The sequence below is a fragment of the Carcharodon carcharias genome (assembly GCF_017639515.1).
Source record: "Carcharodon carcharias isolate sCarCar2 chromosome 33 unlocalized genomic scaffold, sCarCar2.pri SUPER_33_unloc_1, whole genome shotgun sequence".
Lineage (NCBI taxonomy): Eukaryota > Metazoa > Chordata > Chondrichthyes > Lamniformes > Lamnidae > Carcharodon > Carcharodon carcharias.
In genome coordinates, this window is record NW_024470690.1 from 951,316 (window position 1) to 976,774 (window position 25,459).

Sequence of the window (25,459 nt, forward strand, 5' to 3'; positions counted from 1 at the left end):
CTGGTGACAGGTCTTTCACTGTATAACTCTTGCGTACAGTACGGGTGGGGGCAGGTCTGTCACCATATAAAACTGGGGTACAGTACTGGTGGGGACAGGTCTGTCACTGTATAGCACTGGGTTACAGTACAGGTGGGGACAGGTCTGTCACTGACTAACACTGGGATACAGTACAGTGGGGACGGATCTGTCACTGTATAACACGGGTACAGGACTGGTGGGGGTGGATCTGTCACTGTATAACAATGGGGTACAGTACTGCTGGGGACAGGTCTGTCACTGTATAGCATGGGGTACAGTACTGGTGGGGACAGGTCTGTCACTGTATAACACTGGGGTACAGTACTGGTGGGGACAGGTCTGTAACTGTATAACATTGGGGTATAGTACTGGTGGGGATGGGTCTGTCACTGTATAACACTGGGGTACAGTACTGGTGGGGGCAGGTCTGTCACAGTATAACACTGCGGTACAGTACTGGTGGGAACTGATCTGTCACTGTATAAGACTCGGGTCCAGTACCGGTGGGGGACGGGACTGTAACTGTATAACACTGGGGTACAGTACTGGTGGGGTTGGGTCTGTCACTGCATAACACTGGGGTATAGTACTGGTGGAGAGGGGACTGTCACTGTATAACACTGGGGTACAGTACAGTGGGGACGGGTCTGTCACGGTATATCAATGGGGAACAGTACTGGTGGGGACAGGTCTGTCACTGTATACCACCGGGGCACAGTACTGGTGAGGACGGGTCTGTCACTGTATAACACTGGGGTATAGTACTGGTGGGTCGGGTCTGTCACTGTATAACACTGGGGTACAGCACTGGTGGGGACAGGTCTGTCACTGTATAACACTGGGGTATAGTACTGGTCGGAATGGGTCAGTCAGTTTACAACACTGGTGTACAGTACTGGTGGGGACAGGTCTGTCACTGTATAACACTGGGGTACAGAACTGGTGGGGACAGGTCTGTCACTGTATAACACTGGGGTACAGAACTGCTGGTGACAGGTCTTTCACTGTATAACTCTTGGGTACAGTACGGGTGGGGGCAGGTCTGTCACCATATAAAACTGGGGTACAGTACTGGTGGGGACGGGTCTGTCACTGTATAACACTGGGGTACAGTACTGGTGGGGACAGGTCTGTCACTGTATAACACTGGGGTACAGTACTGGTGGGGACGGGTCTGTCACTGTATAACACTGGGGTACAGTACTGGAGGGTGGGGTCTGTCACTGTATAACAACTGGGGTACAGTACAGTGGGGACAGGTCTGTCAATGTATAACACTGGGGTACAGTACTGGTGGGGATAGGTCTCTCACTGCATAACACAGGGGTACAGTACTGCTGGTGACAGCTCTGCCACTGTATAACACTGGGTTACAGTACTGGTGGGAACGGGTCTGTCAATGTATAAGACTCGGGTCCAGTACTGGTGGGGACAGGTATGTCTCTGCATAACACTGGGGTACAGTACTGGTGGGGACAGTTCTGTCACTGTATAACACTGGGGTACAGTACTGGTGAAGACAGCTCTGTCACTGTATAACACATGGGTACAGTACTGGTGGGGACAGGTCTGTCACTGTATAACACTGGGGTACAGTACTGGTGGGAATGGTCTGTCACTGTATACCACTGGGGTAAAGTACTGGTGGGGACAGCTCTGTCACCATATAACACTCGGGTACAGTACTGGTGGGGACGGGACTGTCACTGTATAACACTGGGGTACAGCACTGCTGGAGAGAGGTCTATTACTGTATAACACTGGGGTCAAGTACTGGTGGGGATGGGTCTGTCACTGCATATCACTGGGGTACAGTACTGGTGGGGACTGGTCTGTCACTGTATAACACTGGGGTACAGTACTGGTGGGGACAGGTCTGTCACGGTATAACACGGGTACAGGACTGCTGGGGGTGGGTCTGTCACTGTATAACACTGGGGTACAGTACTGCTGGGGACAGGTCTGTCACTGTATAACATGGGGTACAGTACTGGTGGGGATGGGTCTGTCACTGTATAACACTGGGGTACAGTGGTGGGGAGAGGTATGTCACTGTATAACACTGGGGTACAGTACTGGTGGGGGTGGGTCTGTCCCTATAACACTGGTGTACAGCACTGGTGGGAACAGGTCCGTCACTGTATAAGACTGGGGTACAGCACTGGTGGGGATGAGTCTGTCACTGTCTAACACTGGGGTACAGTACTGGTGGGGAAAGGTATGTCTCTGCATAACACTGGGGTACAGTACTGCTGGTGACAGGACTGCCACTGTATAACACTGGGTTACAGTTCTGGTGGGGGCAGGTCTGTCACTGTATAACACTGGGGTATAGTACTAGTGGGGATGGGTCTGTCACTGTATAACACTGGGGTACAGTACTGGTGGGGGCAGGTCTGTCACTGTATAACACTGGGGTACAGTACTGGTGGGGACGGGTCTGTAACTGTATAACACTGGGGAACAGTACTGCTGGGGACGGGTCTGTCACTGGATAACACTGGGGTACAGTATTGATGGGGACAGGACTGTCACTGTATAACACTGGGGTACAGTACTGGTGGGGACAGGTCTGTCACTGTATAACACTGGGGGCCAGTACTGCTGGTAACAGGTCTGTCACTGCATAACACTGAGGTACAGTACTGCTGGGGACAGGTCTGTCACTGTATAACACTGGGGTACAGTACTGGTGGGGTCAGGTCTGTCACTGTATAACACTGGGTTACAGTACTGGTGGGGACAGGTTTGTCACTGTAAAACACTGGGGCACAGTACTGGTGGGGACGGGTCTGTCACTGTATAACACTGGGGCACAGTACTGGTGGGGACGGGTCTGTCACTGTATAACACGGGGTATAGTACTGGTGGGAACGGGTCTGTCACTGTATAAGACTCGGGTCCAGTACTGGTGGGGACGGGACTGTCACTGTATAACACGGGGGTATAGTACTGGTGGGGAAGGGTCTGTCACTGTATAACACTGGGGAACAGTACTGGTGGGGAGGGGTCTATCACCATATAACACTGGGGTACAGCACTGTTGGGGACAGGTCTGTCACTGTATAACACTGGGGTATAGTACTGGTGAGGACGGGCCTGTCACTGTATAACACTGAGGTACAGTACTGCTGGGGACAGGTCTGTCACTGTATAACACTCGGGTACAGTACTGGTGGGGACCGTACTGTCACTGTATAACACTAGGGTACAGCACTGCTGGAGAGAGGTCGATTACTGTATAACACTGTGGTCAAGTACTGGTGGGGATGGGTCTGTCACTGCATAACACTGGGGTACAGTACTGGTGGGGACTGGTCTGTCACTGTATAACACTGGGGTACAGTACTGGTGGGGACAGGTCCGTCACTGTATAACACGGGTACAGGACTGGTGGGGGTGGGTCTGTCACTGTATAACACTGGGGTACAGTACTGCTGGGGACAGGTATGTCACTGTATAACATGGGGTACAGTACTGGTGGGGACAGGTCTGTCACTGTATAACACTGGGGTACAGTGCTGGGGAGAAGTATGTCTCTGCATAACACTGGGGTACAGTACTGCTGGTGACAGGACTGCCACTGTACAACACTGGGTTGCAGTTCTGGTGGGGGCAGGTCTGTCACTGTATAACACTGGGGTATAGTACTAGTGGGGATGGGTCTATCACTGTATAACACTGGGGTACAGTACTGGTGGGGGCAGGTCTGTCACAGTATAACACTGGGGTACAGTACTGGTGGGAACAGGTCTGTCATTGTATAAGACTCGGGTCCAGTACAGGTGGGGACGGGACTGCAACTGTATAACACTGGGGTACAGTACTGGTGGGGTTGGGTCTGTCACTGTAAAACAATGGTGTACAGTACTGGTGGGTTGGGTCTGTCACTGTATAACACTGGGGTACAGCACTGGTGGGGACAGGTCTGTCACTGTATAACACTGGGGTATAGTACTGGTCGGAATGGGTCAGTCAGTTTACAACACTGGGGTACAGTACTGGTGGGGACAGGTATGTCACTGTATAACACTGGGGTACAGTACTACTGGTGACAGGTCTTTCACTGTATAACTCTTGCATACAGTACGGGTGGGGGCAGGTCTGTCACCATATAGAACTGGGGTACAGTACTGGTGGGGACGGGTCTGTCACTGTATAACACTGGGGTATAGTACTGGTGGGGCCGGGTCTGTCACTGTATGGCATTGGGGTACAATACTGTGGGGACAGGTCTGTCACTGTCTAACACAGGGGTACAGTACTGGTGGGGACGGGTCTGTCACTGTACAACACAGGGGTACAGTACTGGTGGGGACGGGTCTGTCACCATATAACACTGGGAAACAACACTGGAGGGGACAGGTCTGTCACTGTATAACACTGGGGTATAGTACTGGTGGGGATGGGTCTGTCACTATAACACTCGGGTAAAGTACTGGTGGGGACAGGTCTGTCACTGTATAACACTCGGGTAAAGGATTGGTGGGGGCAAGTCTCTCACTGTATAAGGGTACAGTACTGGTGGGGACAGGTCCCTCACTGTATAACAATGGTGTACAGAACTGCTGGGGACAGGTCTGACAGTGGATAACACTGGGGTAGAGTACTGGTGGGGACAGGTATGTCACTGTATAACACTGGGGGACAGTACTGCTGGTGACAGGTCTGTCACTGTATAACACTGCGGTACAGTACTGGTGGGGACGGGTCTGTCACCATATAACACTGGGGTACAGTACTGATGGGGACAGGTCTGTCACTGTATAACACTGGGGTATAGTACTGGTGGGGATGGGTCTGTCACTATAACACTCGGGTAAAGTACTGGTGGGGACAGGTCTGTCACTGTATAACACTCGGGTAAAGGATTGGTGGGGGCAAGTCTCTCACTGTATAAGGGTACAGTACTGGTGGGGACAGGTCCCTCACTGTATAACAATGGTGTACAGAACTGCTGGGGACAGGTCTGACAGTGGATAACACTGGGGTAGAGTACTGGTGGGGACAGGTATGTCACTGTATAACACTGGGGGACAGTACTGCTGGTGACAGGTCTGTCACTGTATAACACTGCGGTACAGTACTGGTGGGGACGGGTCTGTCACCATATAACACTGGGGTACAGTACTGATGGGGACAGGTCTGTCACTGTATAACACTGGGGTATAGCACTGGAGGGGAAGGGTCTGTCACTGTATAACACTGGGGTATAGTACTGCTGGGGATGGGTCTGTCACTGTATAACACAGGGGTACAGTACTGGTGAGGACGGGTCTGTCACAGTATAACACTGGGGTACAGTACTGGAGGGGATGGGTCTGTCACTGTATAACACTGGGGTACAGTACAGGTGGGAACGGGTCTGTCACTGTATAAGACTCGGGTCCAATACTGGTGGGGATGGGACTGTCACTGTATAACACTGGGGTACAGTACTGGTGGGGTTAGGTCTGTCACTGTATAATACTGGGGTATAGTAATGGTGGGGACGGGTCTGTCACTGGATAACACTGGGGTACTGCACTGGTGGGGACAGGTCTGTCACTGTATGACACTGGGGTACAGTACTGCTGGTGACAGGTCTTTCACTGTATAACTCTTGCGTACAGTACGGGTGGGGGCAGGTCTGTCACCATATAAAACTGGGGTACAGTACTGGTGGGGACAGGTCTGTCACTGTATAGCACTGGGTTACAGTACAGGTGGGGACAGGTCTGTCACTGACTAACACTGGGATACAGTACAGTGGGGACGGATCTGTCACTGTATAACACGGGTACAGGACTGGTGGGGGTGGATCTGTCACTGTATAACAATGGGGTACAGTACTGGTGGGGACAGGTCTGTCACTGTATAGCATGGGGTACAGTACTGGTGGGGACAGGTCTGTCACTGTATAACACTGGGGTACAGTACTGGTGGGGACAGGTCTGTAACTGTATAACATTGGGGTATAGTACTGGTGGGGATGGGTCTGTCACTGTATAACACTGGGGTACAGTACTGGTGGGGGCAGGTCTGTCACTGTATAACACTGCGGTACAGTACTGGTGGGAACTGATCTGTCACTGTATAAGACTCGGGTCCAGTACCGGTGGGGGACGGGACTGTAACTGTATAACACTGGGGTACAGTACTGGTGGGGTTGGGTCTGTCACTGCATAACACTGGGGTATAGTACTGGTGGAGAGGGGACTGTCACTGTATAACACTGGGGTACAGTACAGTGGGGACGGGTCTGTCACGGTATATCAATGGGGAACAGTACTGGTGGGGACAGGTCTGTCACTGTATACCACCGGGGCACAGTACTGGTGAGGACGGGTCTGTCACTGTATAACACTGGGGTATAGTACTGGTGGGTCGGGTCTGTCACTGTATAACACTGGGGTACAGCACTGGTGGGGACAGGTCTGTCACTGTATAACACTGGGGTATAGTACTGGTCGGAATGGGTCAGTCAGTTTACAACACTGGTGTACAGTACTGGTGGGGACAGGTCTGTCACTGTATAACACTGGGGTACAGAACTGGTGGGGACAGGTCTGTCACTGTATAACACTGGGGTACAGAACTGCTGGTGACAGGTCTTTCACTGTATAACTCTTGGGTACAGTACGGGTGGGGGCAGGTCTGTCACCATATAAAACTGGGGTACAGTACTGGTGGGGACGGGTCTGTCACTGTATAACACTGGGGTACAGTACTGGTGGGGATAGGTCTCTCACTGCATAACACAGGGGTACAGTACTGGTGGGGACAGGTATGTCACTGTATAACACTGGGGTACAGTACTGCTGGTGACAGCTCTGCCACTGTATAACACTGGGTTACAGTACTGGTGGGAACGGGTCTGTCAATGTATAAGACTCGGGTCCAGTACTGGTGGGGACAGGTATGTCTCTGCATAACACTGGGGTACAGTACTGGTGGGGACAGGTATGTCTCTGCATAACACTGGGGTACAGTACTGGTGGGGACAGTTCTGTCACTGTATAACACTGGGGTACAGTACTGGTGAAGACAGCTCTGTCACTGTATAACACATGGGTACAGTACTGGTGGGGACAGGTCTGTCACTGTATAACACTGGGGTACAGTACTGGTGGGAATGGTCTGTCACTGTATACCACTGGGGTAAAGTACTGGTGGGGACAGCTCTGTCACCATATAACACTCGGGTACAGTACTGGTGGGGACGGGACTGTCACTGTATAACACTGGGGTACAGCACTGCTGGAGAGAGGTCTATTACTGTATAACACTGGGGTCAAGTACTGGTGGGGATGGGTCTGTCACTGCATATCACTGGGGTACAGTACTGGTGGGGACTGGTCTGTCACTGTATAACACTGGGGTACAGTACTGGTGGGGACAGGTCTGTCACTGTATAACACGGGTACAGGACTGCTGGGGGTGGGTCTGTCACTGTATAACACTGGGGTACAGTACTGCTGGGGACAGGTCTGTCACTGTATAACATGGGGTACAGTACTGGTGGGGATGGGTCTGTCACTGTATAACACTGGGGTACAGTGGTGGGGAGAGGTATGTCACTGTATAACACTGGGGTACAGTACTGGTGGGGGTGGGTCTGTCCCTATAACACTGGTGTACAGCACTGGTGGGAACAGGTCCGTCACTGTATAAGACTGGGGTACAGCACTGGTGGGGATGAGTCTGTCACTGTCTAACACTGGGGTACAGTACTGGTGGGGAAAGGTATGTCTCTGCATAACACTGGGGTACAGTACTGCTGGTGACAGGACTGCCACTGTATAACACTGGGTTACTGTTCTGGTGGGGGCAGGTCTGTCACTGTATAACACTGGGGTATAGTACTAGTGGGGATGGGTCTGTCACTGTATAACACTGGGGTACAGTACTGGTGGGGGCAGGTCTGTCACTGTATAACACTGGGGTACAGTACTGGTGGGAACAGGTCTGTCATTGTATAAGACTCGGGTCCAGTACTGGTGGGGACGGGACTGCAACTGTATAACACTGGCGTACAGTACTGGTGGGGTTGGGTCTGTCACTGCATAACACTGGGGTATAGTACTGGTGGAGAGGGGACTGTCACTGTATAACACTGGGGTACAGTACAGTGGGGACGGGTCTGTCACGGTAGATCAATGGGGAACAGGTCTGTCACTGTATACCACCGGGGCACAGTACTGGTGAGGACGGGTCTGTCACTGTATAACACTGGGGTACAGTACTGGTGGGTCGGGTCTGTCACTGTATAACACTGGGGTACAGCACTGGTGGGGACAGGTCTGTCACTGTATAACACTGGGGTATAGTACTGGTCGGAATGGGTCAGTCAGTTTACAACACTGGTGTACAGTACTGGTGGGGACAGGTATGTCACTGTATAACACTGGGGTACAGAACTGCTGGTGACAGGTCTTTCACTGTATAACACTAGGGTAAAGTACAGGTGGGGACAGGTCTGTCACTGTATAACACTGGGGGACAGTACTGGTGGGGACGGGTCTGTCACTGTATAAAACTGGGGGACAACACTGGAGGGGACGGGTCTGTCACTCTATAACACTGGGGTAAAGTACTGGTGGGGACAGGTCTGTCACTGTATAACACTGGGGTAAAGTATTGGTGGGGGCAAGTCTGTCACTGTATAACAAGGGTACAGTACTGCTGGGGACAGGTCCCTCACTGTATAACAATGGGGTACAGTACTGCTGGGGATGGGTCTGTCACTGTATAACACTGGTGTACAGTTCTGGTGGGTACGGTCTGTCACTGTGTAAGACTCGGGTACAGTACTGGTGCGGACGGGACGGTCATGGTATAACACTGGGGTACAGTACTGGAGGGTGGGGTCTGTCACTGTATAACACAGGGGTACAGTACTGGTGGGGACAGGTCTGTCACTGTATAACACTGGGGTACAGTACTGGAGGGTGGGGTCTGTCACTGTATAACACTGGGGTACAGTACTGGTGGGGACGGGCATGTTACTGCATCACACTGGGGTACAGTACTGGTGGGGACGGGTCTGTCACTGTATAACACTAGGGTACAGTACTGGTGGGGATGGGTCTGTCACCATATAACACAGGGGGACAACCCTGGAGGGGACAGGTCTGTCACTATATAACACTGGGGTACAGTACTGGTGGGGATGGGTCTGTCACTATAACACTGGGGTAAAGTACTGGTGGGGACAGGTCTGTCACTGTATAACACTGGGTTATAGTACTGGTGGGAATGGGTCTGTCACTGTATAACACTGGGGCAAAGTACTGGTGGGGGCAGGTCTGTCACTGTATAACACTGGGGGAAAGTACTGGTGGGGGCAGGTCTGTCACTGCATAACACTGGGGGACAGTACTGGTGGGGACGGGTCTGTCACTGTATAAAACTGGGGGACAGCACTGGCGGGGACAGGTCTGTCACTGTATAACACTGGGGTACAGTACTGGTGGGGATGGGTCTCACTATAACACTGGGGTAAAGTACTGGTGGGGACAGGTCTGTCATTGTATAACACTGGGGTAAAGTATTGGTGGGGGCATGTCTGTCACTGTATAACAAGGGTACAGTACTGCTGGGGACAGGTCCCTCACTGTATAACAATGGGGTACAGTACTGGTGGGGACTGGTCTGTCACTGTATAACACTGGGGTACAGTACTGGTGGGGACGGGTCTGTCACCATATAACACTGGGGTACAGAACTGGTGGGGACAGGTCTGTCACCATATAACACTGGGGTATAGTACTGGTGGGGATGAGTCTGTCACTGTATAACACTGGGGTACAGTACTAGTGGGGACGGGTCTGTCACTGTATAACACTGGGTTACAGTACTGGTGGGGACAGGTTTGTCACTGTATAACACTGGGGCACAGTACTGGTGGGGACAGGTTTGTCACTGTATAACACTGGGGCACAGTACTGGTGGGGACGGGTCTGTCACTTTATAACACTGGGTGACAGTACTGGTGGGGACAGGTTTGTCACTGTATAACACGGGGGCACAGTACTGGTGGGGACGGGTCTGTCACTGTATAACACTCGGGTACAGTACTGGTGGGGACGGGTATGTCACTGTATAACACTCGGGTACAGTACTGGTGGGGACGGGTCTGTCACTGTATAACACAGGGGGACAACCCTGGAGGGGACAGGTCTGTCACTGTATAACACTGGGGTATAGTACTGGTGGGGATGGGTCTGTCACTATAACACTGGGGTAAAGTACTGGTGGGGACAGGTCTGTCACTGTATAACACGGGGTACAGCACTGGTGGGGACGGGTCTGTCACTGTATAACACTGGGGGACAGTACTGGTGGGGACGGGTCTGTTACGGTATAACACTGGGGTACAGTACTGGTGGGGACGGGACTGTCACGGTATAACACTGGGGTACAGTACTGGTGGGGACGGGTCTGTCACGGTATAACACTGGGGTACAGTACTGGTGGGGACGGGTCTATCACCATATAACACTGGGGTACAGCACTGGTGGGGACAGGTCTGTCACTGTATAACACTGGGGTATAGTACTGGTGGGAACGTGTCTGTCACTGTACAAGACTCGGGTCAGGTACTGGTGGGGACGGGTCTGTCACTGCATAACACTGGGGTACAGTACTGGTGGGGACTGGTCTGTCACTGTATAACACTGGGGTACAGTACTGGTGGGGACGGGTCTGTCACTGTATAACACTGGGGTACAGTACTGGTGGGGTCGGGTCTGTCACTGTATAACACTAGGGTACAGTACTGGTTGGGACAGGTCTGTCACTGTATAACACTGGGGCTCAGTACTGGTGGGGACGGGTCTGTCACTGTATAACACTGGGGTACAGTACTGGTGGGGACGGGTCTGTCACTGTATAACACTGGGGCACAGTACTGGTGGGGACAGGTCTGTCACTGTATAGCACTGGGTTACAGTACAGGTGGGGACAGGTCTGTCACTGACTAACACTGGGATACAGTACAGTGGGGACGGATCTGTCACTGTATAACCGGGTATAGGACTGGTGGGGCTGGATCTGTCACTGTATAACAATGGGGTACAGTACTGCTGGGGACAGGTCTGTAACTGTATAACACTGGGGTACAGTACTGGTGGGGACAGGTCTGTCACTGTATAACACTGGGGTACAGTACTGCTGGGGACAGGTCTGTCACTGTATAACACTGGGGTCCAGTACTGGTGGGAACAGGTCTGTCACTGTATAAGACTCGGGTCCAGTACTGGTCGGGACGGGACTGTCACTGTATAACACTGGGGTACAGTACTGGTGGGGACAGGTCTTTCACTGTATAACACTGGGGTACAGAGGTGGGGAGTGGTATGTCACTGTCACTCGGGACAGTGAGGACTATTACTGTATAACACTGGTGTAAAATACTGCTGCGGATGGGTCTGTCACTGCATAACACTGGGGTACAGTATTGGTGGGGACAGGTCTGTCACTGTATAACACTGGGGTACAGTGGTGGGGAGAGGTATGTCACTGTATAACACTGGGGTACAGTGGTGGGGACTGGTCTGTCACTGTATAACACTGGGGTACAGTACGGGTGGGGATGGGTCTGTCACTGCATAACACTGGGGTACAGTACTGCTGGTGACAGGTCTGCCACTGTATAACACTGGGGTACAGTACTGGTGGGAACGGGTCTGTCACTGTATAAGACTCGGGTCCAGTACTGGTGGGGACGGGACTGTCACTGTATAACACAGGGGTACAGTACTGGTGGGGTCGGGTCTGTCACTGTATAACACTGGGGTACAGTACTGGTGGGGACAGGACTGTCACTGTATAACACTGGGGTACAGTACTGGTGGGATCGGGTCTGTCACTGTATAACACTGGGGTACAGTACTGGTGGGGTCGGGTCTGTCACTGTATAACACTGGGGTATAGTACTGGTGGGGACGGGTCTGTCACTGTATAACACTGGGGTAAAGTACTGGTGGGGACGGGTCTGTCACCATATAACACTGGGGTACAGCACTGGTGGTGACCGGTCTGTCACTGTATAACACTGGGGCACAGTACTGGTGGGGACGGGTCTGTCACTGTAAAACACTCGGGTCCAGTACTGGTGGGGACGGGACTGTCACTGTATAACACTGGGGTACAGTACTGGTGGGGTCGGGTCTGTCACTGTATAACACTGGGGTATAGTACTGGTGGGGATGAGTCTGAAACTGTATAACACCGGGGTACAGTACAGTGGGGACGGGTCTGTCACTGTATATCAATGGGGAACAGTACTGGTGGGGACAGGTTTGTCACTGTATAACACTGGAGTACAGTACTGGTGGGGATGGGTCTGTCACTGTATAACACTGGGGTACATTACTGGTGGGGACAGGTCTGTCACTGTATAACACTGGGGTAAAGTACTGGTGGGGGCAGGTCTGTCACTGTATAACACTGGGGTACAGTACTGCTGGAGAGAGGTCTATTACTGTATAACACTGGGGTAAAATACTGGTGGGGACGGGTCTGTCACTGCATAACACTGGGGTAAAGTACTGGAGGGGACAGGTCTGTCACTGTATAACACTGGGGTACAGTACAGGTGGGGACAGGTCTGTCACTGTATAACACTGGGATACAGTACAGTGGGGACAGCTCTGTCACTGTATAACACTGGGGTACAGTACTGGTGGGGGTGGGTCTGTCACTGTATAACACTGGGGTACAGTACTGCTGGTGACAGGTCTGTCACTGTATAACACTGGAGTATAGTACTGGTGGGGATGGGTCTGTCACTGTATAACACTGGGGTACAGTACAGTGGGGACGGGTCTGTCACTGTATAACACTGGGGTACAGTACTGGTGGGGACGGGTCTGTCACTGTATAACACTGGGGTATAGTACTGGTGGGGATGGGTCTGTCACTGTATAACACAGGGGTACAGTACTGGTGGGGTCAGGTCTGTCACTGTATAACACTGGGGCACAGTACTGGTGGGGACGGGTCTGTCACTGCATAACACTGGGGTACAGTACTGGTGGGGACAGGTCTGTCACTGTATCACACTGGGGTAGAGTGCTGATGGGGACAGGTCTATCACTGTATAACACTGGGTTACAGTACTGGTGAGGACGGGTCTGTCACTGTATAACACTGGGGTACAGTACTAGTGGGGACAGGTCTGTCACTGTATAACACTGAAGTACAGTACTGGTGGGGACGGGTCTGTCACTGTATAACACTGGGGTACAGTACTGATGGGGACGGGTCTGTCATTGTGTAACACTGGGGTCTAGTACTGGTGGGGATGGGTCTGTCACTGTATAACACTGGGGTACAGTACTGGTGGGGGCAGGTCTGTCACTGTATAACACTGGGGCACAGTACTGGTGGGGACGGGTCTGTCAGTGTATAACACTGGGGTACAGTACTGGTGGGGGCAGGTCTGTCACTGTATAACACTGGGGTACAGTACTGGTGGGGACAGGTCTGTCACTGTATAACACTGGGTTACAGTACAGGTGGGGACAGGTCAGTCACTGACTAACACTGGGATACAGTACAGTGGGGACGGATCTGTCACTGTATAACACGGGTACAGGACTGGTGGGGGTGGATCTGTCACTGTATAACAATGGGGTACAGTACTGCTGGGGACAGGTCTGTCACTGTATAGCATGGGGTACAGTACTGGTGGGGGCAGGTCTGTCACTGTATAACACTGGGGTACAGTACTGGTGGGGACAGGTCTGTCACTGTATAACACTGGGTTACAGTACAGGTGGGGACAGGTCAGTCACTGACTAACACTGGGATACAGTACAGTGGGGACGGATCTGTCACTGTATAACACGGGTACAGGACTGGTGGGGGTGGATCTGTCACTGTATAACAATGGGGTACAGTACTGCTGGGGACAGGTCTGTCACTGTATAGCATGGGGTACAGTACTGGTGGGGACAGGTCTGTCACTGTATAAGACTCGGGTCCAGTACTGGTGGGGACGGGTCTGTCACTGTATAACACTGGGGTTCAGTACTGGTGGGGACAGGTCTTTCACTGTATAACACTGGGGTACAGTACTGGTGGGGACAGGTCTGTCACTGTATAACACTGGGGTCCAGTACTGGTGGGGACAGGACTGTCACTGTATAACACGGGGGTACAGTACTGGCGGGGTCGGGTCTGTCACTGTATAACACTGCGGTACAGTACTGGTGGGGACAGGTCTGTCACTGTATAACACCGGGGTACAGTGGTGGGGAGAGGTATGTCACTGTCACTAGGGACAGTGAGGTCTATTACTGTGTAACACTGGTGTAAAATACTGCTGCGGATGGGTCTGTCACTGTATAACACTGGGGTACAGTACTGGTGGGGACAGGTCTGTCACTGTATAACACTGGGGTACAGTGGTGGGGAGAGGTATGTCACTGTATAACACTGGGGTACAGTACTGGTGGGGGTGTGTCTGTCCTTATAACACTGGCGTACAGCACTGGTGGGGCCAGGTCTCTCACTGTACAAGACTGGGGTACAGTACTGGTGGGGATGGGTCTGTCACGGCATAACACTGGGGTACAGTACAGCTGGTGACAGGTCTGCCACTGTATAACACTGGGGTACAGTACTGGTGGGGGCAGGTCTGTCACTGAATAACACTGGGGTACAGTACTGGTGGGGACAGGTCTGTCACTGAATAACACAGGGGTACAGTACTGGTGGGGACAGGTTTGTCACTGTATAACACTGGGGCACAGTACTGGTGGGGACGGGTCTGTCACTGTATAACACTGGGGTACAGTACTGGTGGGGACGGGTATGTCACCGTATAAGTCTCGGGTCCAGTACTGGTGGGGACGGGACTGTCACTGTATAACAGGGGGGTACAGTACTGGTGGGGTCGGGTCTGTCACTGTATAACACTGGGGTATAGTACTGGTGGGGACGGGTCTGTCACTGTATAACACTGGGGTAAAGTACTGGTGGGGACAGGTCTGTCACTGTATAACACTGGGGTACAGTGGTGGGGAGAGGTATGTCACTGTATAACACTGGCGTACAGCACTGGTGGGGCCAGGTCTCTCATTGTACAGACTGGGGTACAGTACTGGTGGGGATGGGTCTGTCACTGCATAACACTGGGGTATAGTACTGCTGGTGACAGGTCTGCCATTGTATAACACTGGGGTACAGTACTGGTGGGGGCAGGTGTGTCACTGAATAACACTGGGGTACAGTACTGGTGGGGACGGGACTGTCAGTGTATAACACGGGGGTACAGTACTGGTGGGGTCGGGTCTGTCACTGTATAACACTGGGGTATAGTACTGGTGGGGATGGGTCTGTCACTGTATAACACTGGGGTAAAGTACTGGTGGGTACGGGTCTGTCACCATATAACACTGGGGTACAGCACTGGTGTGGACAGGTCTGTCACTGTATAACACTGGAGTATAGTACTGGTCGGGGTGGGTCTGTCACTGTATAACACTGGGGTACAGTACTGCTGGGGACAGGTCTGTCACTGTATAACACTGGAGTATAGTACTGGTGGGGACAGGTCTGTCACTGTATAAGACTGGGGTACAGTACTGGTGGGGGCAGGTCTGTCACTGTATAACACTGGGGTATAGTACTGGTGGGGACGGGTCTTTCACTATATAACACTGGGGTACAGTACTGGTAGGGGCAGGTCTGTCACTGTATAACACTGGGGTACAGTACTGATGGGGACGGGTCTGTCACTGTATAACACTGGGTTACAGTACTGGTGAGGACGGGTCTGTCACTGTATAACACTGGGGTACAGTACCGGTGGGGACAGGTCTGTCACTGTTTAACACTGGGGTACAGTACTGGTGGGGACGGGTCTGTCACTGTATAACACTGGGGTACAGTACTGATGGGGACGGGTCTGTCATTGTGTAACACTGGGGTCTAGAACTGGTGGGGATGGGTCTGTCACTGTATAACACTGGGGTACAGTACTGGTGGGGGCAGGTCTGTCACTGTATAATACTGGGGCACAGTACTGGTGGGGACAGGTCTGTCACTGTATAACACTGGGGTACAGTACTGGTGGGGACGGGTCTGTCACTGTATAACACTGGGTTACAGTACTGGTGGGGACGGGTCTGTCACTGTATAACACTGGGGTAACATACTGGTGAGGACTTTTCTGTCACTGTAGAACACTGGGGTACAGCACTGATGGGGACGGGTCTGTCACTGTATAACACTGGGTTACAGTACTGCGAGGACTGTTCTGTCACTGTACACACACAGTTACAGTACTGGCCGGGAATGGTCTGTCAGTGGAGCTGGAAGTTAGTTAACACAATGCACTCACTGGTATATTTCTGACTACCTCACATTCATGTTCATCAATTTGATTGTGATTGTTTCTCGAATCTACAAATCACAGAATTTTAGCGGCACAGAAGTAGGCCATTCATGTCTGCACCGGCTTTCCAATGAGCAATTATGACTCAGTGCCATTGCCCTGCCTTTTCCCTGTAACCTTGCACATTATTTAAATAGAAATAATCATCTACTGCCCTCCGGAACACACCGATTGAACCTGCCTCCACCACACTTCCATGCAGTGCATTCCAGACCCGAACCACTCGCTGTGTGAAAAAGATTTTTCTCATGTCACATTTGCTTCTTTTGCAAATCACTTTAAACTCTGTGCCCTCTTACTCTTGATCCTTTTATGAGCAGGAACAGCTTCTCCCTCTCTACTCTGTCCAGCCACCTCATGATTTTGAACATCTGTATCAAATCTCCTCTTAGCCTTCTTCTCCAAGGAGAACAGTCCCAGCCTCTCCAATCTATCTTCAAAACTGAAGTTTCTCATCCCTGGAACCATTCTTATAAACCTCTTCTGCACTCTCTCCAATGTGTTCACATCCTTCCTACAGTGTGGTGCCCAGAACTGTACACAATCCTCCAACTGCAGTCTAAAGAGATTCTTACATAAATTCAACATAACCTCCCTGCTCTTGTACTCTACGCTCCTATTAATAAAGCCCAGGATACTATGTGCTTTATTAACTGCTCTCTTAACCTATCCTGCCACCTTCAATGATTTATGCATATATACACCCGGGTCTTTCTGCTCCTGCACCCCCTTCAAAATTCCACCCCTATTTTACATTGTCTGTTCATGTCTTTCCTATGAAAATGCATCATCTCACACTTCTCCACATCGAACATCAACTTAGCCCACTCCACCAACTTGTCTATGTCCTTTTGAACACTCCCAAGCTTCATAACATCTGCAAACTTTGAAACTATCCCCTGCACACGAGGATCTAGATCATTAATATATATCAGGAAAAGCAAGGGTCCCAATACCAACCCCTGGGGAACTCCACTACAAACCTTCCTCCAGCCCGAAAAATATCCATTGACCACTACTCTCTGCTTCCTACTTTTCAGCCATTTTGTATCCATGTTGCTACTGTCGCTTTTATTCCACGAGCTATAACATTTCTCAAGTCTCAACACTGTGCGTCACTGTGTCCAATGCCTTTTGAAAGTCCATGTACACTACACCAATGGCATTACTTACCCTCATCCACCTTTTCTGGTAGCTCTTCACAAAAACTCCAGCAACTTAAACACAATTTCCCCTTTAGACGTTTCTAGAATCTTGCCCAGCACTGAAGTTAAACCGACTGGTCTGTAGTTGCTGGGCTTATCCTTACAATCTTTTTTGAACAAGGGCGTAATGTTTGCAATTCTCCAGTCCTCTGGCACCTCCCCTGAGTCTGGGGAAGACTGAAAACTTATGGCCAGTGCAATTTCTACTCTCACATCCCTCAATATCCTTGGATGCATCGCGTCCGGTCCCGATGCCTTGTCAACTTTTAAGTACTGACAGTCTACTCAACACTTCCCCCATTTCAATTTTGAACCCTTCCAGTGACAGTGTTTCCTCATCTGTCACCATGGCCTGGGTAACATCTACCTCCTTGGTAAAGACAGATGCAAAATATTCATTTAATACCTCAGCCATGGCCCCTTCGTCCATGGGTAAATTCCCTTTTAGTCCTTAATCAGCCCTCCTCCTCTTTTTACAAGTATTAAAAGAGTCAGTAAACACAGTAACCTCAGAGGTCTGGCTCTTTGAGTCAGCATGGTTTGTTTTCTTTCCAAATCCACCACTTATATTCTCATTGACAAGCTGCTAATTTGCCAAATCACCTGACATCATGATGGCAGATATCACGTGTACTTTGCTGACACACAGCTCTCCCCGACCACCTCCCTCTCGACCCCTTTGTCCTAAACCTGCTGGTCCAACATCCAGTCTTAGCTAAGATGCATTTTCTGTCAAATAAACTTTGGAAAGACCAAAGCTGCTGTCCACGCCATCAACACTGCCCTCATGTCCCCAGATCCCTGCCCTGTGCCCTGTCAGGCTGAACTACACTGCCTGCAAACTCACCATCCTACCTGACACTTGGAACGGAGCCCCTAATCCTCTCCAGCAGTCAGAACAGCAATTTCCTTGTTCTCATCACTGACCGTGTCCACCCGCCCCGGCTCAGCAGCCACTGAAACTATCATCCTTGCTTTTTTTGTCTCCAGTCTTAATGACTCCAACGCTCTGCTGGCCAGCATCACACTCAATATAAACTCGATTTCATCCAGAACTCTGCCACTGATGTACTGACTTGTGATAAGCCCATTCACTCAACATCGCAAGATTCACTCACCTCTGCTTGCTGACATACCCTTACCCACACTACACCAACACCTCAATTTCAAAATTCTCAACTTGAAGTCCTTTCATAGCCTCATCTCATCTCTATAATCTCCTCCAGCCCGTGCAACCCTCCCTATCTCTGTAACTTCCTCCAGCCCCTACAACCCTCCCTCTCTCTGTAACCTCCTCCAGCCCCTGCAACCCTCATCTCTGTAACCTCCCCCAGCCCCTACAACCCTGCCTCTCTCTGTAACCTCCTCCAGCCCCTACAACCCTCCTTATCTCTGTAACCACCTCCAGCCCCTGCAACCCTCCCTCTCTGTAACCTCCTCCAGCCCCTACAACCCTCCCTCTCTCTGTAACCTCCTCCAGCCCCTACAACTCTCCTTATCTCTGTAACCACCTCCAGCCCATGCAACCCTCCCTCTCTCTGTAACCTCCTCCAGCCCCTGCAACCCTCCCTCTCTCTGTAACCTCCTCCAGCCCCTACAACCCTCCTTATCTCTGTAACCACCTCCAGCCCCTGCAACCCTCCCTCTCTGTAACCTCCTCCAGCCCCTACAACCCTCCCTCTCTCTGTAACCTCCTCCAGCCCCTACAACTCTCCTTATCTCTGTAACCACCTCCAGCCCATGCAACCCTCCCTCTCTCTGTAACCTCCTCCAGCCCCTGCAACCCTCCCTCTCTCTGTAACCTCCTCCAGCCCCCACAACCCTCAACTCTGTAACCACCTCCAGCCCCTGCAACCATCCCTCTCTCTGTAACCTCCTCCAGCCCTCCCCATCTCTGTAACTTCCTCCAGCCCCTACAACCCTCCCTATCTCTGTAGTCTCCTCCAGCCCTACAACCCTACCCATCTCTGTAACCTCCTCCAGCCCCTATAACCCTCCCTATCTCTGTAGTCTCCTCCAGCCCTACAACCCTCCCTATCTCTGTAACCTCCTCCAGCCCCATTACCGTCCATCTCTCTGTAACCTCCTCCAGCCCCGACAACCCACCCTATCTCCGTAACCTCCTCCAGCTCTGACAACCCTCCCTATCTCCATAACCTCCTCCAGCCCCCACAACCCTCCCTATTTCCGTAACCTCCTCCAGCCCCCACAACCCTCCCTATCTCCGTAACCTCCTCCAGTCCCTACAACCCTCACTACCTCTGTAACCTCCTCCAGCCCCTACAACCCTCCCTATCTCTGTAACCTCCTCCAGCCCCACAACCCTCCCTATCTCCGTAACCTCCTTCAGTCCCTACAACCCTCACTACCTCTGTAACCACCTCCAGCCCCTACAACCCTCCCTATCTCTGTAACCTCCTCCAAACCCTACAACCCTCCCTCTCTCTGTAACCTCCTTCAGCCCATACAACCCTCCCCATCACTGTAACCTCCTCCAGCCCCTATTACTGTCCCTCTCTCTGTAACCTCCTCCAGCCCTCCCCATCTCTGTAACCTCCTCCAGCCCCTACACCCCTCCCTATCTCTGTAACCTCCTCCAGACCCTACAATCATCCCTGTCTCTATAACCTCCTCCAGCCCCTACAACCCTCCCTCTCTCTGTAACCTCCTCCAGCCCCTACAACCCTCCTTATCTCTGTAACCACCTCCAGCCCATGCAACCCTCCCTCTCTCTGTAACCTCCTCCAGCCCCTGCAACCCTCACTACCTCTGTAACCACCTCCAGCCCCTACAGCCCTATCTCTGTAACCTCCTCCAAACCCTACAACCCTCCCTCTCTCTGTAACCTCCTCCAGCCCATACAACCCTCCCCATCACTGTAACCTCCTCCAGCCCCTATTACTGTCCCTCTCTCTGTAACCTCCTCCAGCCCTCCCCATCTCTGTAACCTCCTCCAGCCCCTACACCCCTCCCTATCTCTGTAACCTCCTCCAGACCCTACAATCATCCCTGTCTCTATAACCTCCTCCAGCCCCTACACCCCTCCCTACCTCTGTAACCTCCTCCAGCATTACGACCCTCCAAGATCTCTGCACATCCCCAATTCCAGCCTCTTGCACATCAACCATTTTAATCACTCCATTGTTTGGGGCTGTATCTTCAGCTGCCTGGATCTGAAGCACTGGAATTCCCTCACCAAACCTTTCCACCCCCCTCTCTCTCCATCTTCCTTTAAGACCCTGCTTATAACCCACCTCTTTGACATAACTTTAAGTCATTCATTGGCTCAGTATCAATTTTTGTCCGATTACTTTAAATGTCTTGGGACATTAAAGCTAGTGTAAAATTGCAAGTGGTTGTTGGGGCAGGGAAGCAGAGACAGTAAAATGCTACCAAACAGCAGTAGAAGCAATCTCCTTCCAACACAAACTGAATCACTGAGGGGTGATATAAATATATTAGATCCTGAAAGGTCTTGACAAGGTGGACGTGGAATGAGTGTTTCCTCTTGTCCAGAACGAGAGGACACAGTTTTCAAATTAGGGGGTCGCCCTTGTTGGACAGAGATGAGGAGAATCTTTTTCTCTGAGGGTTGTGCGACTTTGGAACTCTGCCTCAGGAGGTGGTGGAGGCAGGGACATTGAATATTTTTAAGACAGATGCAGCTAGATTCTTGTTCGGCAAGGGGATCAAAGGTTATTGGGGTTAGATGGGAATGTGGAACTCAAAACACAAACCGATCAACCATGATCTTACTGAATGGTGAAGGGCTCCTGTTTCATATGTATCACACTATCATACAGAGAAGCTATTGTCTGCAAAACGTCATTAAACAGGAAAGGAGGGATGTGGTAAAACATCCTTAAACTGTTAGTCTACAATTTTCAATGAGATTCTGGACCCACATAGAAGAATTGGTTAAAAGCAAAAAACTGCGGATGCTGGAAATCCAAAACAAAAACAAAAATAGCCGGAAAAACTCAGCAGGTCTGGCAGCATCTACAGAGAGGAACACAGTTAACGTTTCCAGTCCGTATGACTCTTCAACAGAACTAAGTAAAAATAGAAAAGAGGTGAAATATAAGCTGGTTTAAGGGGGAGGGCAGGTAGAGCTGATGACATATCTTTTGGCTATCTCCACCTATCACTGGCCCTCTATCCAGCCCAACCGGTCCCCCCCCCCCCCCCCCCCCCCCCCCCCCCCCCACCACCCCCCCCCCCCCCCCCCCACCCCCACCCCCACCCCTTAAACCAGCTCATATTTCACCTCTTTTCTATTTTTACTTAGTTCTGTTGAAGAGTCATACGGACTCGAAACGTTAACTGCGTTCCTCTCTGTAGATGCTGTCAGACCTACTGAGTTTTTCCAGGTATTTTTACTTCTGTTTTAGAAGAATTTGTTGTTTTGATATCTCTCGAAATAACCACGCGTCCCAGGTCATTCATGTGAGAAGATATCCCATTAAGGCAGTTGGAAAAGCTATCTGAACTTGATGGGGACAGTGTAGAGGGAGGTTTACTCTGTATCTAACCCTGTGCTGTACCTGTCCTGGGAGTGTTTGATGGGGACAGTGTAGAGGGAGCTTTACTCTATATCTAACCCTGTGCTGTACCTGTCCTGGGAGTGTTTGATAAGGACAGTGCAGAGGGAGCTTTACTCTGTATCTAACCCTGTGCTGTCCCTGTCCTGGGTGGGTTTGATGGGGACAGTGTAGAGGGAACTTTACTCTGTGTCTAACCCCGTGCTGTACCTGTGCTGGGAGTGTTTGATGGGGACAGTGTAGAGAGAGCTTTACTCTGTATCTACCCACGTGCTGTCGGTGTCCTGGGAGTGTTTGATGGGGACAGTGTAGAGGAAGCTTTACTCTGTATCCAATGTCGTGCTGTACCTGTCCTGGGAGTGTTTGATGGGGACAGTGTAGAGGAAGCTTTACTCTGTATCTAACTCTGTGCTGTACCTGTCCTGGGAGTGTTTGATGGGGACAGTGTAGAGGGTGCTTTACTCTGTATCTAACCCTGTGCTGTACCTGTCCTATGAGTGTTTGATGGGGACAGTGTGGAGGGAGATTTATTCTGTATCTAACTCCGTGCTGTACCTGTCCTGGGAGTGTTTGATGGGGACAGTGTAGAGGGAGATTTACTCTATATCTAACCCCGTGCTGTACCTGTCCTGGGAGAGTTTGATGGGGATGGTGTAGAGAGAGCTTTACTCTGGATCTAACCCCGTGCTTTACCTGTCCTGGGAGTGTTTGATGGGGACAGTGTAGAGGGAGCTTTACTCTGTATCTAACCCTGTGCTGTACCTGTCCTGGGAGTGTTTGATGGGGACAGTGTCGAGGGAGCTTTTCTCTGTATGTAACCCCGTGCTGTACCTGTCCTGGGAGTGTTTGATGGGGACAGTGTAGAGGGAGATTTATTCTGTATCTAACTCCGTGCTGTACCTGTCCTGGGAGTGTTTGATGGGGACAGTGTAGATGGAGATTTATTCTGTATCTAACCCCGTGCTGTACCTGCCCTGGTAGAGACTGCTGGCGTTAGGAGACCCTCATCTTGCTGAGCACTGAAGCATCCTTGAGGCCAGATGGTGCAGTTCTGATCAACAAAGCTCTGGCGACAGGCCAGCAAATTGAAACGTCACCTGGGCTTCACTGTCCACAGTTGCTGCCCGAACTCCTGGGCCTTTCCAGCACCTTCTGGTCACATCTCAGTTTCTGTCGGCTCTGCTCCTGGCTTTCATGTATACATCCCTCAGGCTGCTTCCCCGGATGGGCATTCTGCATAGAGGCAGCGGCGAAGGGGGAACCCCAGTCAATCCTTCATAAAATGACTGATGGATTTTAAAATGTTAAAGTGGAGGGGGGCGGTGGAGGGGGGCGGCGGCGGGGCAGGGGGGGGGGGGGGGGGGGGGGTGGGGGGGGGGGGGTACGAGTAAGAGAAGATAATGGTCAGTGAGCCTATCCCTGTCCCAGCTCTGGTGTGGCATCCTCCCTCAGATCCAGATGGGGGGGACAAGCTGCAGCTTTTAATACAAGCAGGAGGTTGACTTCATCTCCAGCCTTTTAATCCGCAGCAATACCTACTGTGGGAATTACTACCAGCACCAACCCTCTTATAATCATTTACAGCACCAGCCCTCATAATTATTACCAGCAGCATTATTATTACCAGCAGCATTATTATTACCAGTAGCATTATTACCAGCAGCATCATTATTACCAGCATCATTATTACCAGCATCATTATTACCAGCATCATTATTACCAGCATTATTACTACCAGCAGCATCATTATTATTACCAGCAGCATTATTACCAGCATTATTATTATTACCAGCGGCATTATTATTATTACCAGCGGCATTATTACCAGTAGCATTATTATTACCAGCATTATTACCAGCAGCATTATTATTATTACCAGCAGCATTATTATTATTACCAGCAGCATTATTACCAGCAGCATTATTATTACCAGCAGCATTATTATTACCAGCGGCATTATTATTATTATTATTATTACTACTCAGTCTCCTTTTAAAACACCCTTGCAGCCTCCTTCCTGCTGCCCCTTCAGCTGCTGCTGGGGGGGGGGGGGGGGGGCTTCACCTCCAGGAGTAGGCCTCGATCCCCGGTCTTTCCTGGCGGGGTTGCCCCGGCTCGGGGGTGGGGTCTCCCCCCCTCACCACTCACCTTCCTGTCGATCCGCACCTGGAAAACCTGCCCGTCCCGCAGCGGCTCGCGGCTCATGGCCAGGCCATGGTTAAACTCCTCGGTCGGCTTGTTGCGCTTGGCCGTGCGGTTACCGTTCAGCAGCGCCACCAGTTTGCCGGTTCTCAGGTGGAACTCAGCCGCCATCCTGACAGGGGGGAGGGGGGGGAGGGGGAGGGAGGGGAGGGGGGGAGTGGGGGGGGAGGTCCCGCTCGGCTCGGCCGCAACCACGGCCCAGCCCGCTCTTTGCGACACTCCCGCCTCCATCCGCCGGAGCCTCCCGCAATCCACTTTACGGCTGCGGGGAGGGAGGGCAACCCAGCGCTCCTTTACGGCAGCGGGGCAAATCGCGCCCGCACTTTACGGCAAGCTCCCTGCCCGGCCCGCATGTCGTCCGACGCCCCGCGGTTTGCGGCCGTCTCACTTTACGGCTGCGGGGCTAGTGGCGAGTGGAGGGAAGAGCGGAGGAAGTGACGCAAGAGGAGGAGGAGGAAGGTATGTGATGGCGGCGGAGTGAGGGGGAGAGGATCGGGGCCCGGGGGCTGGGAATGGTGAGGGCGAGAGGCAGGGGGGATCTGGTGGGGGAGGGGGGATCTGGTGGGGGAGGGGGGATCTGGTGGGGGAGGGGGGATCTGGAGGGGGAGGGGATCTGAGGAGGAGGGGATCTGGAGGAGGGGGAGGGGGATCTGATGGGGGAGGGGGATCTGAGGAGGAGGGGGATCTGGTGGGGGAGTGGGGATCTGAGGGGGAGGGGGATCTGGAGGGGGAGGGGGATCTGGTGGGGGAGTGGGGATCTGAGGAGGAGGGGGGGATCTGGAGGGGGAGGGGGATCTGGTGGGGGAGTGGGGATCTGGTGGGGGAGGGGATCTGAGGAGGAGGGGGGAGGGGGAGGGGGATCTGGAGGGGGAGGGGGATCTGGTGGGGGAGGGGATCTGAGGAGGAGGGGGGATCTGGTGGGGGAGGGGATCTGAGGAGGAGGGGGGATCTGGAGGGGGAGGGGGAGGGGAGATCTGGAGGGGGAGGGATCTGGTGGGGGAGGGGGGATATGGAGGGGTGGGGAATCTCAGGTGGTTGGGGGAGTAGGATCTGTCGTGGGGTGGTTCTGGAAAAAGCAAAGTATTTTGTTTGAGTTCTGGTTG

At 51.9% G+C, this 25,459-nt stretch overlaps 2 protein-coding genes across 13 annotated transcripts in view; one reads left to right on the forward strand and one right to left on the reverse strand.

Annotated features, from left to right (window-relative positions):
- The window catches only part of neurl4 (neuralized E3 ubiquitin protein ligase 4), a 250,673-nt gene extending 226,196 nt beyond the window's left edge, over positions 1-24,477 (reverse strand). For all 4 annotated transcript variants that reach the window (XM_041181342.1, XM_041181341.1, XM_041181340.1 and 1 more), the window contains exon 1: positions 24,303-24,477. In XM_041181342.1, the coding sequence (XP_041037276.1) occupies positions 24,303-24,467 (165 nt within the window). In that variant the 5' untranslated portion in view covers positions 24,468-24,477. The remainder of the gene's footprint in view (positions 1-24,302) is intronic.
- Positions 24,478-24,680: 203 nt separating this feature from the next.
- Positions 24,681-25,459, forward strand: part of gps2 (G protein pathway suppressor 2) — a 36,960-nt gene continuing 36,181 nt past the window's right edge. For 3 of the 9 annotated variants that reach the window (XM_041181347.1, XM_041181349.1, XM_041181350.1), the window contains exon 1: positions 24,684-24,815. The gene's annotated coding sequence lies outside the window, so the exon portion shown is untranslated. Of the gene's footprint in view, positions 24,872-25,459 lie in introns of all 9 variants that reach the window. The other 6 variants (XM_041181354.1, XM_041181351.1, XM_041181352.1 and 3 more) reach the window with 5 other exon arrangements.